The sequence below is a fragment of the Miscanthus floridulus genome, chromosome 7 (genome assembly GCF_019320115.1).
Source record: "Miscanthus floridulus cultivar M001 chromosome 7, ASM1932011v1, whole genome shotgun sequence".
In the NCBI taxonomy this organism is placed as follows: Eukaryota; Viridiplantae; Streptophyta; class Magnoliopsida; order Poales; family Poaceae; genus Miscanthus; species Miscanthus floridulus.
Window position 1 is genome coordinate 47,249,284 of NC_089586.1, and position 14,071 is coordinate 47,263,354.

Consider the following 14,071-nt stretch of genomic DNA (forward strand, 5'->3'; position numbering starts at 1 on the left):
ATAACACCAGCCGCCCCTACAAATCGATTTGTAGGGATGGCTACGGTACGAACCGCCCCTACAGTATATTTTTCCGGTAAAAAAATTTCAAATTCGACCAGAATATATATATATATATATATATATATATATATATATATATATATATATATATATATATATATATATATATATATATATATATATATATATATATATATATATATATATATAATTCAAATCTGACCACAAGCACAAGAACATTATATAAACTATCATTACAAGTCAAATTCACAAGAATATATACAATCCATCTCAAATCTCCAATTAGTAGACATGCTGATATATCAGGACAACGAATAAAGCCCTGATTTCCCTGAATGCCTGACCTGGCCTCTGGGTCCAACCTTTCTTAACAACCTTGTGTCCCAAGGACAGACCTCAATCCTCAATGAGAAGAGAAGAATGGACAAGCTATGTGCAGCAGAGGCCATCGGTGGAGTGCAGAACCTGATGCCCGTGTTCTATTCAGCAGTCTGAGAAGTTAGGATGGTCGGCTTCTTCAGCCAGTACTGCTCGAACCTCTGCCTCGCGTATTCCTTATAGTCGAAGTCGATATCGTTGACATGGTCCTGCAGCCAGAGGATGTGAGATTTAGATGAATGAATGGCGTACATACATGCTATTCTGGTTTGGAGGTAAGACGAACCCACCGAAATTATTCCCCAAGGGCCCCAGACTAGATGGCTGGCAAGGGTGTACTTCTCAATGCTTTTGATCAGGTTCTCTACCTCCACTTCAGATTCCTCACCTGGTAGGGATTGCAGAGAATCAGAAACAGAATTCATTTTCTAAAACTGATAAATACGTATTCCTAAAAACCGGTAAGGAGATAAACTAGAGGTTGGTATAAATCAGTAAACATTAGATTACCTGAGGAGCTCAGGTATGTCTGCACAAATTGCTTCCGCTCATCGGTATCTGTCGCAATATTAGCAGTAAGCAAGGATGAGTGAACAAATATAGGCCCCATCAAGACATCTAAGAGAAATAACAATACACAAATCCATAGCTTCAAATATATTCAGTACCTGGATATTTATTGTAGTCCAATATGTGCGGCTTTTCTGAATGGTAGTCTGCGGCCATCTCACAGAAATGGTTTGCGATGTCATAGGCAACAGGGTTAAAACTTGCATACTCGTAGTCCTGCAAAGGCATTAGGCGAGAAATAAAGTAAGATAATAACAATATATTTTCCAACTATTGAGGATAAGTCAGATGGGATAGTCATTTAAATTCAGAAACATATGACAGAAATGCAGCAACGACGTGCATGAGAGAACAAATTGAAATAAAGAAGCAACATGTCAACGTCTCCGAGTCCGCTGCCACGCCGGAAGACGAGTCCCCCGCGGCGCCGCCCAGGGACGAAGACAGCGTCGATGTCGAGTGCGGCGGGCTCGGGCTCCGTCTGCAGTCGAGCACCGACGTCGGCTCCACCAGCAGGTCCCGTCCGCCGCCGCCCTTCCCGTCCGGCCAAAGCAGCGCCTCTATGGTCCCCGCCCCGCTCCTGTCATAAAAACTGCACTATAAACTCACCAAATAAAGCTAACATGGAAAATTTTCTATAAAGAAACTGAGATACTGTCGAGAACAGCTTGCATCACTTTCATGTTTTATTTTACCAGCATGAGTTTAAGATACTACTGCAGTTTTTTTACCTGCAAGGCTGTAACTCGAATGGGCACAATGCAATACATCAACCACTGAATGGATGGATCTGCTCCAACTAATGTTTCAGCTACTTGTTGTACTAGCACAAGATTAATTCTACAATACTAAAGGTGAGCACAACCATACTAGAGGACAGTTGAAAAAAATTAGGAAACAATTCTACAAATCTTGTGATAACACTATGTTTAAGGTGACCAGTTGAATTTAGAAGTGATAATTCTACAATGCATACGAACACAGATGCACATGCAGTGTATCCTCCTTACATAGAGAAGCATACCTTGTATACACACGCCTGAAGTAAGTGACTGCTGTAGCTATAACCCTGAAATAACAACAGTTTAAGGTCACAAAGATCGCGTGGCAGACAAGCTAAAGACGGGATATAACATGCATGTTTATGTGAAAACTTCATTCGCTGAGACTTGAGATGCACTCAATATTACTTTTTACAGTAATCCTGTAAGTACTGTTGCACTCGTATGGTTGATGAGCATACGGTAACATAAGAATTATATTTGAGAAGCTCATCTTTCTCTTAATGATGCCAGAGTTTGATTATTGCAGCTGGAGTAGGAACATCAGGGACAAAATGATGGGGGAGGAACAAACACTAAGGTGGCGTTTGGATGCACCATGGGTTTGTTACTGGGAGTGGGATATAAAAAAGGTGGGTTTTGAGAAGGATAGTATCCCGTCCTTTTCCAAGGTTCTGCACTGGGTTTTTGTATTGGAGAAATCTTTAATAATAAAGATGCTCCTCATTAGTCAGAAAGAAAATTCAAGTTTAAGTATGACCACAGCAAAACAAATCTCGTTCGAAAATCTGAAGATTCTCTTCATGACATCTCTGAAGCTTTCTTCAACCTGGTACTGCAGAGAATTGCCCCAAAGAAGAAGAATACAGAAAAGAAGTGACAAAACAAGTAAACCTAGATCCAACCGAAGTTGCATCCCCAGTAATTAAGCATCTGAATGTGCTGATTTTCAGTTATTAAACCAACAACCTATATGATGTGTTTTTTAATTCTTTCAGCATCTATATAAGTTACAAGATGTAGAAGGAAAAATGCCAAGTGCAAAATATAGTAAGAAATCAAGATGACAAACAAGTTTCTTTTATCAGTACAAAAGAAGCAAATAAATCAGGTTATGCAAACAAGGCCTAACCTTTGCCTAACTTTAACCTGCTGTGCTAGCCTCCAGATATCTGAAATCATCAAATGCTTGTATTGGTAAGGCATCCAAGAAGACACAAGGTTTTGTAATGCAAAATGGACATCAATCAACTCTATGTGAATATGAGAGATACTATAACTGATGTAAATGTATGGAAATGAACTATGTGATTGGTTTCCTTAAAACCATGGAGTCTCATTTAGCGATAAACTAATATTATGAATTAAGATTGCGCCGAATTTATAAAAGCAAGGATTGTAAAATTTCCTATCACCAAAATGGTATAACATAAACAAGGACATGAACTTGTTTGATACGCCTAAGGCCATAAAAGATTAGCAGTTCTAACATCTTACGGCGCACGCTGAGTTTGGTATGACATTTTTAGTACACTATACAGAAGCAAGCTAAAATCCAAAACTGGTCCACACCGGGGAAAATGCTCGAGCAAGGTGTCAGGAAAAGAGGAGGGAGGATAGGAGCTCACGAAACGACATATGGATCTTGATGAGGCGGAACTCCTCCAGCGTGATGCCCCGCTCCCAGTCCGCCGCCGGCACCAGGTCCACATCCTCGGGGTCCAACAGCTGCTTGCTGCACACATCCCAGCAACAACAGCAGCACCGCGCCCTAATCAGCCGCTGAGCTCACTGTGGAGCCACCGAATCGAAAGGAGCGAACTGGGAGGAACGGTCGACGAGGCCGAGAGGCTTACCAGTGCGACGACATCCAGAAGTTGGCGGCCATCCTGGACCAGATCTAGGGAAGATGAACCAGATCCTAGGTGCTCGGTTTCGCGCAGCAGGAAGGGAAACGAAGGGGCTGGCATACCTGGGTGCTTGTTGCCGGTGAAGGGCACGACGAAGAACTAGGCACCGCGGCGGCGGCGTGGCGTACGCGCTGATGGGCAGCCAAACGCTAGGATGGCATGGCCGTGCCAGGGGCCATCCGCCCCAGGTCGACGTGCCAGCTCAGGGGCTGGAGAGAAGGCCGCGGCGTTCGGAGGAGGCGACCTCGCCGGGGGGGGGGCGTCGTCGCCCAACCAGAGCCTCGCACGGGGAGCCAGCAGTGGGGGGCCGGCCAGGACGATGCGAGGGGGGAGGAGGGGGCGGCCACAGCTGCAGCGCCGCGCGTGCCAGCGGCCATCGCCCTGTCAGCGTCGGGAGAGCGAGGGAGGGAGAAAGCAAAGAGAACCTAGGGGCGAGAAGAAGCCTATGGAACGACGATACGAAGCCGAGTATTTATTTATGGGATTATTTGTAGGGGCGACGGGTTATTAAGCCGTCCTATAAATAGCAACATCAAAGGTGGCTGGTGAGTGAGTCACTCTTACAAATCCAACTTATTTGTAGGGACGGCTTGTCCTGTTGTTACATTTTTAGAGACGGCTGGTCTCTGGGCTCCCAAGCATACCACTGTAGTGGCGGCTCTATTACCCGCCACCCCTATAAAAAAATTTATCCGTTGCTTCAAACCGTTTTTCACGTAGTGCGGTCACGCGGGCAGCGGCCAGTGGCGAGGCTCCGGCGTTGGGGCTGGAGCGGTCTCGGGGGAGCCATGCGTGGCCGGCAGCGTGGTCCGCGCGTGCAGGAGCGACGAAAACAGACGCGAGGTCCGCCGCAGCAGTTTTCATGCTCTCCATGTCCATGTCCGTCGCCGGTGGCACGGCGCCGTGCGGCAGCAGCAAGTCGTCGTACACGTTCATATCATTTTTTCGTGCCCATGTCAATATTGTCCCCGGCGGCGAGCGCATCACCTCCTGCCGCTTCCACGTCGGCGGGCGGCACTGACGTCGCCAAGGACTCGGACTCCATCTCCCTCCACCTCCGGCTCTATGCCACTGGCAACGACAGCTGCTGCGTGCGGGCGCACTCCAAGTTCAGGGCCTGTTTGGAATGCGGGATTTTTTTCTCATTCCTGCGTTTTCTTTGTGAAATTGAACTGATTCCTATGAAATTCCTATGTGATTCCTGTGAAATCCCTGTGTTCCCAACAGGCCCTCGGTGTCCCGTCTTTGCCGGCGTCGGCAAAGGACGGATGCTACGACCATAGGCGGGTACGATCTCGTAGGCACGACGACGCAGCTGCGGCACGGGAGCCGATCTTGACTCCGGGCGCCAAGCCGCCAACAAGGCATGCACATGCTAGCTCGCCTACTGGTTTCCTTCGTTCGTCAAACTAGGCATGCACAAGATACGGGGTTCTGTACGTGAATTCCCATGCACATGCTAGCTTGCGTCTTTTCTTGATTTCTTCGTACGTGTACACGTACATAATTTCTGTTTTTTTCCCTTTGCTAGCACAAATGATCGACGGCAAATAAACCAACTACCTTGTAATCATTGTATATTAGCACTGAGGGTCAGTGGCACTAGAGGAACGGCGAACTTTTACATGGTGTTTAGACTTAAGGGCATTTTAGACTTTTCTCATCGTAGTTTGACACCATAAGCACAGATCCACCACTAGGTCGAGCTAGGGCGGCCGCCCTAGGTTCTTTTGGGGTGGATCTGTCATTCCAATGAAAAATTCAGACATTAGCGCAAAGGAAGAAGGGTCTCCTGAAGTATTGGACAGAGGTTGAAGACAACTCAGGCGTCTTGGGTCCCCCTAGGTCCTTTTGCGACGGATCTGCCATTTTAATAAAAAATTCAGATATTAGCGCAAAGGAAGAAGGGTCTCCTGGGGTATTCGACAGATGTTAGCGTCTTGGGCCATCCTGTGTTGTTCAACCCATATAGAAAAGCCACAGCCCACAGGCCCATTAAGAATAGGACCAGTCATTCTCACATTTTTCTCTCCGTCCGTCTCTCTCCCTCATTCACGAACTCGCGCGTGGGGTGCGAGGAGCAGCTGGACTGGCGGAGGATGAGCAACGCCTAGCGCCTAGGGCTTAGCAGCGGTCGACGGCGGCGGTGGCGGAAGCGCGGTCCGGCCGACGGCGGGCAAAGCCAGAGGTCGAGCAGCGCTGGGCGTCGGGCAAGGCCAAGCCCCGAGAGGCTGAGCGCGCCACCACGAACAGGCGTCAGGCGGTGCGGGCCAGCAGCCAACGCACCAGGCGGCAGCCCCAGCCGACATGGCAGCCACCAGCTAGAGGGCAGGCTAGGGCCAGCCGCGGCCTGCTGGCTGTAGGTATTTTCTGTTTTTTATTTACCTTTTTCACATAATTAGTTGTTAAGAATTTGATTAAGGATGAATCATCGATTTATTTGAAGTTAGTTTAGAATTATTAGTATTAGTATGTATGGATTCTCTTAATTTAAGGAACAACTTCTCTAACTTTTATGTGGAGAAGATTGTGAGACTAGCTGAAATATATGCTGAAAACTTCAATATTGGTGAAATTATTGTGTTGCCAAAGCAACTTAAGGAATTTATTGGCTTATATGTTGCCGTTGGTTGGCCAAAATTTTATAGCATAAGTTTGCCCCAGGTCATTTCGCGGGCTGGATTCGCCACTGTTGGCACCGTTAGAGGCAAAAGTGAACGGAATTGCTTGGATGACAAAAAAAAAAAGTTTAGGTGAGTGGCCCCTAGGTGCGCTCGAGTTTTTTAGTGGCCTGTAGGTAAGGACCATACCCGTTAGAGGCAAAAGTGAACGGAATTCCATGAGAGAAGCAAGCACATCCGCATCAAGTACCACTTCATCAGAGATTGCTTGGAGGACGGGAGCATCAAGGCCAGTCACATTGTCACTACTGATCAGCGGGCCGACATTCTCACCAAGTTGCTGGGGAAGTCTAAGTTCCAAGAGATGAGGGAGAGGATTGGGCTACAACAGATCGCTTCCGGTGCTTGGCACAAGGCTTAGGGGGAGAATGACAGATAAACCTAGTGCTCGGCAGCACTTGCATCTTACTTTTCTGTATTTTACTTTCCTTGGCTTCCAAGCCTTTGTAATAGAAATATGCTCAGCATCCACTTTAGTGGTTAGAAAAATATGCTGGAGCAGGTAGAAAGTAGATATTGCCCTCTACCCATAAAAGCAGGGGCACACCCTTGTATCAGGACAAGCCATTGTATTTCCTTTCAATCCAAGCGGCCAAGGGTCAAATTGCCCTCTGGTAGTTCCCAAAATCTGAATCTGAGATCTATTTTGGGCCGACAATGTGTTGTGTGGTGTCGTCCTTCACTCTTTTGTGTGTGTTGTTGTTGGTGTTGTGCTGTCAGTGTACATACTCTGTTGTATCATCTTGACTGGTAATTTATGTTGCCACTCCAATGCATTATATTCAGGTGGGGAATTATTTTTTCCCCCGGGATCCCTTCAAAAAAAAAAAAAATTAACCCAGGTGATTGTTTCTTGTTGAGTTGTTTTCATATATAGAGTTCATGCAATCCTCTGTGGACAATCCATAGGAAGTTGGCTAACCCTTTTAGGTGATATGAAGGCAAAAGCAGAAGCATTACCATGAGAGGACAGGGTCTTATCTAGAAGCTAATAGATAATTCAAATTGAAGTATTTCACGAACTGGACAGAGGCCACTTTGCTAGTCTCCGAGGTTACACAGCCAGCGCATCTTAGTTCGAGCCCTAGTAGCCACTATTACCCATTAATTGCCTTCAATAAAGGCTAAGATGAGTTGAAACTAATAAAAAAATTGAAGTATTTTGGAAACCATTTTTGTGTGCATATGTTATATGTTATGCTGGGATGGTAATGCGAGTGCTGTGCTGCATCGGGGTTTAGGAGCCATATTGGCGCAGCTGGAACTTGAGGTGGATTGGTGCAGCAAGGAACCCAAAATACTAAATAATTTCTCAAGCTAGTTTGATTAGGTTTGTTGGATTGCTTAACCGGTTAAACCTCACATAGGGTATCAAGCTTGTTTGCTAGAATAGATCGGCTCTAACTAAAAGGACACTTAATAATGTCATATTTTTAAGAAACTAGGAAAGAAGTCAGAAGCCTCCTTTCATTTTTGATATAGTCATCTCTCTCTTTGGATAAGCTCACTCAAGCTAAAGTTTGTAGGGAAAACCCAATAGCAGCCAGGGAAACCTCAAAGTTAACTATTGTGCTCCCAGCATCAGGGGTGCAAGATAGATATATAAGTAAAAATTATGTTTTCAGACTTAACTTTAATGTATTATTATAGTTATAGTTCACAATTTTATTTTTAGCTCACTTTCAGGTTACAGAGATAAGTTCTTTGTCAAAGTATATGCTGCGGCATTCTATGTAGATTACTCACTTCGCATTGATACTGAGCAATGGAAAGAAAAGATTGGTATTGAGAGCTTTGACGGTTCCTCTGTTTTTTACTCCATTTTTAAGGGTAAGAGATACTACCAATTCCAAAATTTAAGGAACCGTAGTATGTGCTAATCTTACTAGTTTATTTTGCAGCACCAGTTGTGAAATCATTGAGTATAATTCTTGTTAGAGCCGTTGATGGCAAGACCTTTGTGAATGCTCTAAATGATGTCATTGCTCACCAAATAAAAAACCCAAATGCTGAGGAAGAATCTTCCCTGTCAACCTTGCAGAATACCTTTCTTGGGCGCAATCTCAAACAGGGAACAAGCATATACTTAACTTGGCTTGAACCCAAAAGAATGCTGGTGAGTCACAGTCAATTCTGTGAATATTATGAATCTTCGATGGTGTTTCATTCCTCAAAGTTGAATATTGACTGTATAAACTATTTAGAAATAACAAACAACTATCCCACAATGAATACACTTCCATCGTACAAGAATTAGCAATGCTTCTAGTTCTATTAGGACTTGATACCTCAAGGTTGGAGCTCACTTTTGTCTGTACTGTTACTTCTGTCAGATCATTATCCAATGTGTAGCATTCCGTGATAATGAGTCTAATGCTGTCACCTCTAACATAGAAAATAGTGGAATTCAAACAGTAAATATGACAATAGCTTGTGGTTCGATTGGATAGGATTAAATGGAAATGACCTGCTAACTTCTTTCCGTCATGTAAATTTATCTACATTACCTGGCCGAATAAAAGCTGGCATGCATTGGCCATTGCTTGTAGTATAGAGAGACCAACAATTTAATAGTGCTTAGTTCACTAGTGGCACAAGAATTGACAACTTGTACAAGTCAGAAAAGCCAGACACATTGGCACCTTTTTTATCCAATGAAAAAAAAGCAAATCTATATTTTAGTCTACTACTAGGATTCAAATCTTATTGGTTTTAACTGACTAGAGCAAACTTTTCTAAACTGTAGACCTTAAAGCTTAGTTGAGGTTTACAAAAAGCTTGAATTGCAATAAAGATTAACAGTAAAGCTGGAATTCTGTTTGTTCGTCAGATTTCCTTTTAATCTACTGATGGATTTATTCATTTTTTGTAGTTTTTGAATATTTGACATTAAATTATATTTTTGTTAGCTACTGAAAAATTGTAACAACTCAAGTTTGTGAATACATAAAAGTATGAAAAAGGGGACTTGTAGAGATTTATGTAGAGAGTGAGCTCAATTTGAATGCTGTTAACTTTTATTTCTGTAGATCTCCATTTCCGAAAATCAAGATCCACGTCAAGTTGATGCAGAGATCGAATCTGCTACTGTTAATTATGCTCTATACGATGGCTTCTTTGGTAAATCCCCAGTGTCCCCTTCTTTGAGATCATCTACAGCTCAATTGCTGGAAGCGCTTCTGCTTTAGAAGTGACAATTTCAGTCGTGGTTCCAGCAATGGTTGCTAGGAGTGGTTATTTCCCTTCATTCTCTCTTTTTTCCCGAGGGAACACAAGACGTGCTGGGGATGTCCATGATCATAGTTCCCATAAAGGAAATTAATTTAATTATTGTAGAGTTCATATGTAACATTTTTGTCATCCTGATGAAATATGGTGAATTGTCAATGAGCCTGTTCGCTTGCTTGTAAACGATCGTAAATTTCCAGTCGGGAACAGTGTTTTTCTCTCACACCAAACCAGCCAGCAGTAAATAATCCATGATCGTTTACGGCCTCCCGAACAGGCTGATTATGCTTGGCGGATTGCTTTACATTTCCATCATTCAAATTGCCTAGCCCAACTTGCTCAGTGGAAATGGATTTTTCAGGGGCAGTAGAAACTATTGACTGCCCTTGGAAATTGATTTTCAAGGGCGGTTAATGTTGTGAACCACACCTGAAAAATGATTCACATTTTTGTAAGTTTCATGGCAACTTTGAAAGATCTCATTTCCTGCTAATTTCATCAAATTCAATCCATGCCACATGTATGATACCAATATATTATAAACCTAGTAACATATTGTATATTTAGTAATTTAGTCGGAATCATCACGATTATTTCATGTACGTCAACATCTAACATTTCAATTGATGAACATACATATGCACCACATTGTACATCAATTTTAATTAACATTTGTCACTGTAACTTTTCTCACTCACAAAGAAATCGCAGTCTTTTCTCTTTCTTTGCTAATGTGCAATTAACATTGAAGAAAATGGAATTGCAATGAATAAGACGTGTAGGATGAACTGATGATGCCTAGAATAGTCGCTCCGTTGAGGTGGCAAGCCATTTTAGGAATCGACAATGATTGCAATGTCTACGCCTCACAATCAATATCGAAGGGCCACATGGGCGCATGGGCCAGGTTGGTGGGCTGGCGAGGGGCGGGGCGCACGTGGGTGCTGCAACTGCGGTTTTCACCGTCAGGTCTTATAGATTTCAACGCTGTTTTTTCTCCGAATCGACGGTGCGGCGGTGATATATTATCACCACGGTTTTAACTAATACCGTCAGGTGAAAATCCCGTTAGTAAAAACAATTTATGTAGCAGTGATTGAGTGTTATCCGTTGCTCATGCCGTGCTCTGTCTGATAGCCCCCTTCCGTGCTCAAAAGTTCACTTGTTAGTAGTGTGTTCCTTCGTATGCGTACCAATACATACATTATTCTATAGGGTGTTGGAAAGAACTGCTTCTGTTTTGGTCAACTTAATACTTTTGTAATTTGCGTGGCCGGTAATTGTAACTTCATTTCTTATTGTTAGTATCATAGATCTGCTTTAGTTAGGATATAGGATCAAGGTTCTCCTAGTATCCCATCAATTTACATATTACCTGTATTTACATATTCAGCTTTCCGTTGTTGGCCGTCACTATGAAGAGCCTAGAAAAAGAGTAGGACGGACGTCATGCTACTTGTAGCACCGTAGAGAAGACGTTGTAACGGCACACCGGGCATGTCGAGTGGTCGCGCAGCCACATGTCAATGCACTGCTGGTGGAACATGTGCAGGCACCCCGGCAGCCGCTTCACCATTTCCCCCTTCTCCACCTCCGCCTAGACACACCGCGCACTCCGACGGGCCGTCCGGCCGCTTCACGTCCTCCTGCTCGTACGCCGGGATGTCGTCCATGGCGACCACCCGCGCCCCACCCCTCACCGGCGGCTCCCGCGCAAGCACGTAGATGGCAGCATGGCCTTCTTGTCGTCGTCCTTGCACCACGAACCGTGGCAAAGAACCAGAGGCAGCAGAAGCGCCGCCTCTGCATCCGCTGCTCCGGTGCCGCAGCAGCCGGGCTCTCGCCGTGCGCGTGCACCGGCACGGCAGGCAGAGCAGCCAGGCGAGGCCGCGCAGAGGCGAGCGCAGGAACCGCCCCAGCGCGGACCACGGGAAGAGCGCGCCGCATAAGGCAGGGTAGACGGCACCGATATTACGTATGTTTTCATATTTCTATTCGGTTCCAGATTCGAATACGAACAGTGTCAACTATGTCGGATAGGGTACGATTGGATATCGATATCATAAATATACGATTTGAATATTCGGATACGGATACGGTATCGGATGTTAGATATCCGGACTCGGATACGGACAGATCTCAACCTCTCTAAACGGATTTGATTTCGAATACGGAAAATATCCGTACCATTTTCATCCCTAACTGATGCTGACCCAGACGACAAAGAAGATGGAGAGCGTGACCATGTCGCTCGTGCTGTGGGGCTTCCGCGCGCGCCGGACGAGCGAGTTGATGAGGAGGGCCGTGCCGCCGATGCACATCGTGTTGGCGATGGCCAGCCCGAACAAGCGGACGAAGCAATCCATGGCTCTACAGTCTACACGGGAGATGCTAGCTGAAGCTGAACAATTGCAGCTATAGAGCGTGCGCGTGACAGGACAATAAGGCAGGTGGGCTCAAAGTATCTTACGGGAATTTCCGAGTTCCTTACTCTCCGTGTGCTCGCGAAATGACCATATGTATGTTGAAAGAGATGGGTTAGACTTGAAACCGTGTTGTTTCTCCAAGTCAACTGCTTGGTTCGTGGAGGCGGAAACAACCTCAGAGAGCGAACGAACAAAACACTTGACCTTCGATATTCTGTCTTGACTCGATTATTAGCGAGTCATTTTATATAGTCCCTCATCCAACAGATTGGTTTGCATCGGTTTCAATTTTAAGAACTATCACCACGTCGATTTTCAATTTATCTTTCACAGTCACCGTAGTAAATCGAGGAAATGGAAAAAAAACTCGATCCCGCAACCCAATTGAGTCTTTTGCCGGCCATATGTTCTGGATTTGGGATTGTTCCACGCTATCACTATGCCAGAACAGGCAATCACTGTGGGCGCCGATAAGCAGTTTATAACTACCGTTCTGTGACTTCAACCGGCACTGATAGCACAAACAGTGATAGGTGGACTATCACGAATCAAGCGGTAGAAAATCATAACTTTTTCATATAAGACCAGATTAAAATAAATTTTATTTCAAAATTGTAAAGTTCATATCTAACATTTTGTAGTTGATAATTTTTTAATTCGAGAGAGCGTGAACATTGAGGTCTTAGATTTGAATTCTAGAAACGTATATGTCACTGTTTCGAATAAACATCAACTAGTAAATTTATATTGGTTGCGCGTTAGGCCGGATGGTACGCTAAAGTACACAAAGTTTATACTGATTCGGGCAGAATGTTCCTACGTCCAGTTTGCTATTGCTCGTATTATTAGCACTGAAAAAGGTTCGTAGTAAGGGGTACAAACGGTCGAGAGAAGGACAGGTCCCAAGTCTCTGATGAAAAGGTCGAAAGAATGCCAAGAGCTCGGTTACTACTTGGTTGTGTGTTATGTGATGTGTTGTGTGTGGAATTGATCCGTCCCTTTAGTGGGGTGCCATGCCCTCCCTTTTATAGACAAGGGGGAGCAGGGAATACATATGGGAGAAAGAGAAAAAAACCAGAGGTAGAGATAGTCCTTCGAAGGTACCGGGGCTTCCTTTTCTCTTGAGCCTGGCCTGCTGACATGGCAGACGGTGCCAGAGATGGCATGTCCGCTTCGTTCAGCAAGTGGTCCCGTCCCATCCTACTCCGGCGGACGGTGCGGCGTGCCAGGGTGCCGAGCCATGACCCTACGGGGAGCAGACGAAAAAGTGATCATACGTCCGTTACTGTAGATGATATGAGTTCCCTCCTGGATTGTAGTGGATGTCATATGCTTATGTCAGGATCCGCGTCCAAGGGCTGATGGCGGCGTCCACAACACTGTAAGACAAAAGTCGGCGCCTACAACACTGTTCGAGCTCTGTCATGCCTAGAAGGGATTAAAGCGCCCGTCCCATCATATCCTGACGGTACTTTTTCGTAAGCATGTAGGGTATGGTCCTCGGTACTGCGGTTGACTTGAGTGTCCTGTCCTACTCTGTGCTCGTCATTATGAAGGAGTAGGGTGCAGACGTTGGGTGAGACGGAGCCTGCCCCAGGACGTCAAGCGAGGCGGAGCCGGCCCTCAAACGTTGGGCGAGGCGGAGCTAGCCCTCGGCCGTCGAGTGAGGCGGAGCCAGCCCCCAGACATCGAGCGAGGTGGAGCCAGCCCCCAGACGTCGGGCGAGGCAGAGCCAGCCCTCAGTCGTCGGGCAAGGCGGAGCCCAACCCCAGAGGCGAGGCCGGTCCCCGATCGTCGGGCGAGGCGGAGCCAGCCCTCAACCGTCGGGCGAGGCGGAGTCTGCCCCTAGACGTCGGGAGAGGTGGAGCTAGCCCTCAGTCGTCGAGTGAGGCAGAGCCTAGCCCTCAGGGGTCGAGCGAGGATAGCCCAGTCCTCGATCGTCGGGCGAGGCGGAGCCAGCCCTCAGCCGTCGGCTGAGGCGGAGTCCAGCCCTCGGGGGTCGGGAGAGGCGGAGCCAACCCTCAGGGGCTGGGCGAGGCGCGGCCAACCTTCGGTCGCATGGGCAAGAAGTG

The 14,071-nt window shown here is 45.9% G+C and overlaps 3 protein-coding genes and 1 pseudogene across 5 annotated transcripts; 1 reads left to right on the forward strand and 3 right to left on the reverse strand.

Annotated features, from left to right (window-relative positions):
• Window positions 1–222: 222 nt before the first annotated feature.
• LOC136463174 (probable choline kinase 2) lies at window positions 223–1,203 on the reverse strand. Its single transcript, XM_066462195.1, has 4 exons — window positions 1,071–1,203; window positions 913–960; window positions 693–790; window positions 223–611 (listed from the first exon to the last, which is right to left on the reverse strand). The coding sequence occupies exons 1-4, from the start codon at window positions 1,198–1,200 to the stop codon at window positions 504–506; spliced, it is 384 nt and encodes a 127-aa protein (XP_066318292.1). The 5' UTR covers window positions 1,201–1,203; the 3' UTR covers window positions 223–503.
• Window positions 1,204–1,269: 66 nt separating this feature from the next.
• LOC136463173 (cyclin-C1-1-like) lies at window positions 1,270–4,104 on the reverse strand. Of its 3 annotated transcripts, none has more exons than XM_066462192.1 (6): window positions 3,727–4,104; window positions 3,611–3,643; window positions 3,383–3,489; window positions 2,887–2,926; window positions 1,997–2,041; window positions 1,270–1,564 (listed from the first exon to the last, which is right to left on the reverse strand). In XM_066462192.1, exons 2-6 carry the CDS (start codon window positions 3,640–3,642, stop codon window positions 1,270–1,272), a joined length of 519 nt encoding a protein of 172 aa, XP_066318289.1. In that variant the 5' UTR covers window position 3,643; window positions 3,727–4,104. The 3 variants fall into 3 exon arrangements, with proteins under 3 accessions (XP_066318289.1, XP_066318290.1, XP_066318291.1); XM_066462193.1 differs by having other exon boundaries at window positions 3,611–3,654; XM_066462194.1 differs by having other exon boundaries at window positions 1,270–1,552; window positions 3,611–4,104.
• A 513-nt stretch (window positions 4,105–4,617) lies between these two features.
• LOC136465464 (fatty-acid-binding protein 3, chloroplastic-like) lies at window positions 4,618–9,783 on the forward strand. The gene is made up of 6 exons (XM_066464184.1): window positions 4,618–4,779; window positions 4,892–4,951; window positions 5,796–6,027; window positions 8,032–8,175; window positions 8,247–8,461; window positions 9,375–9,783. Exons 1-6 carry the CDS (start codon window positions 4,618–4,620, stop codon window positions 9,531–9,533), a joined length of 972 nt encoding a protein of 323 aa, XP_066320281.1. The 3' UTR covers window positions 9,534–9,783.
• Window positions 9,784–10,903: 1,120 nt separating this feature from the next.
• Window positions 10,904–11,939, reverse strand: LOC136463176 (uncharacterized; annotated as a pseudogene).
• Window positions 11,940–14,071: the final 2,132 nt, after the last annotated feature.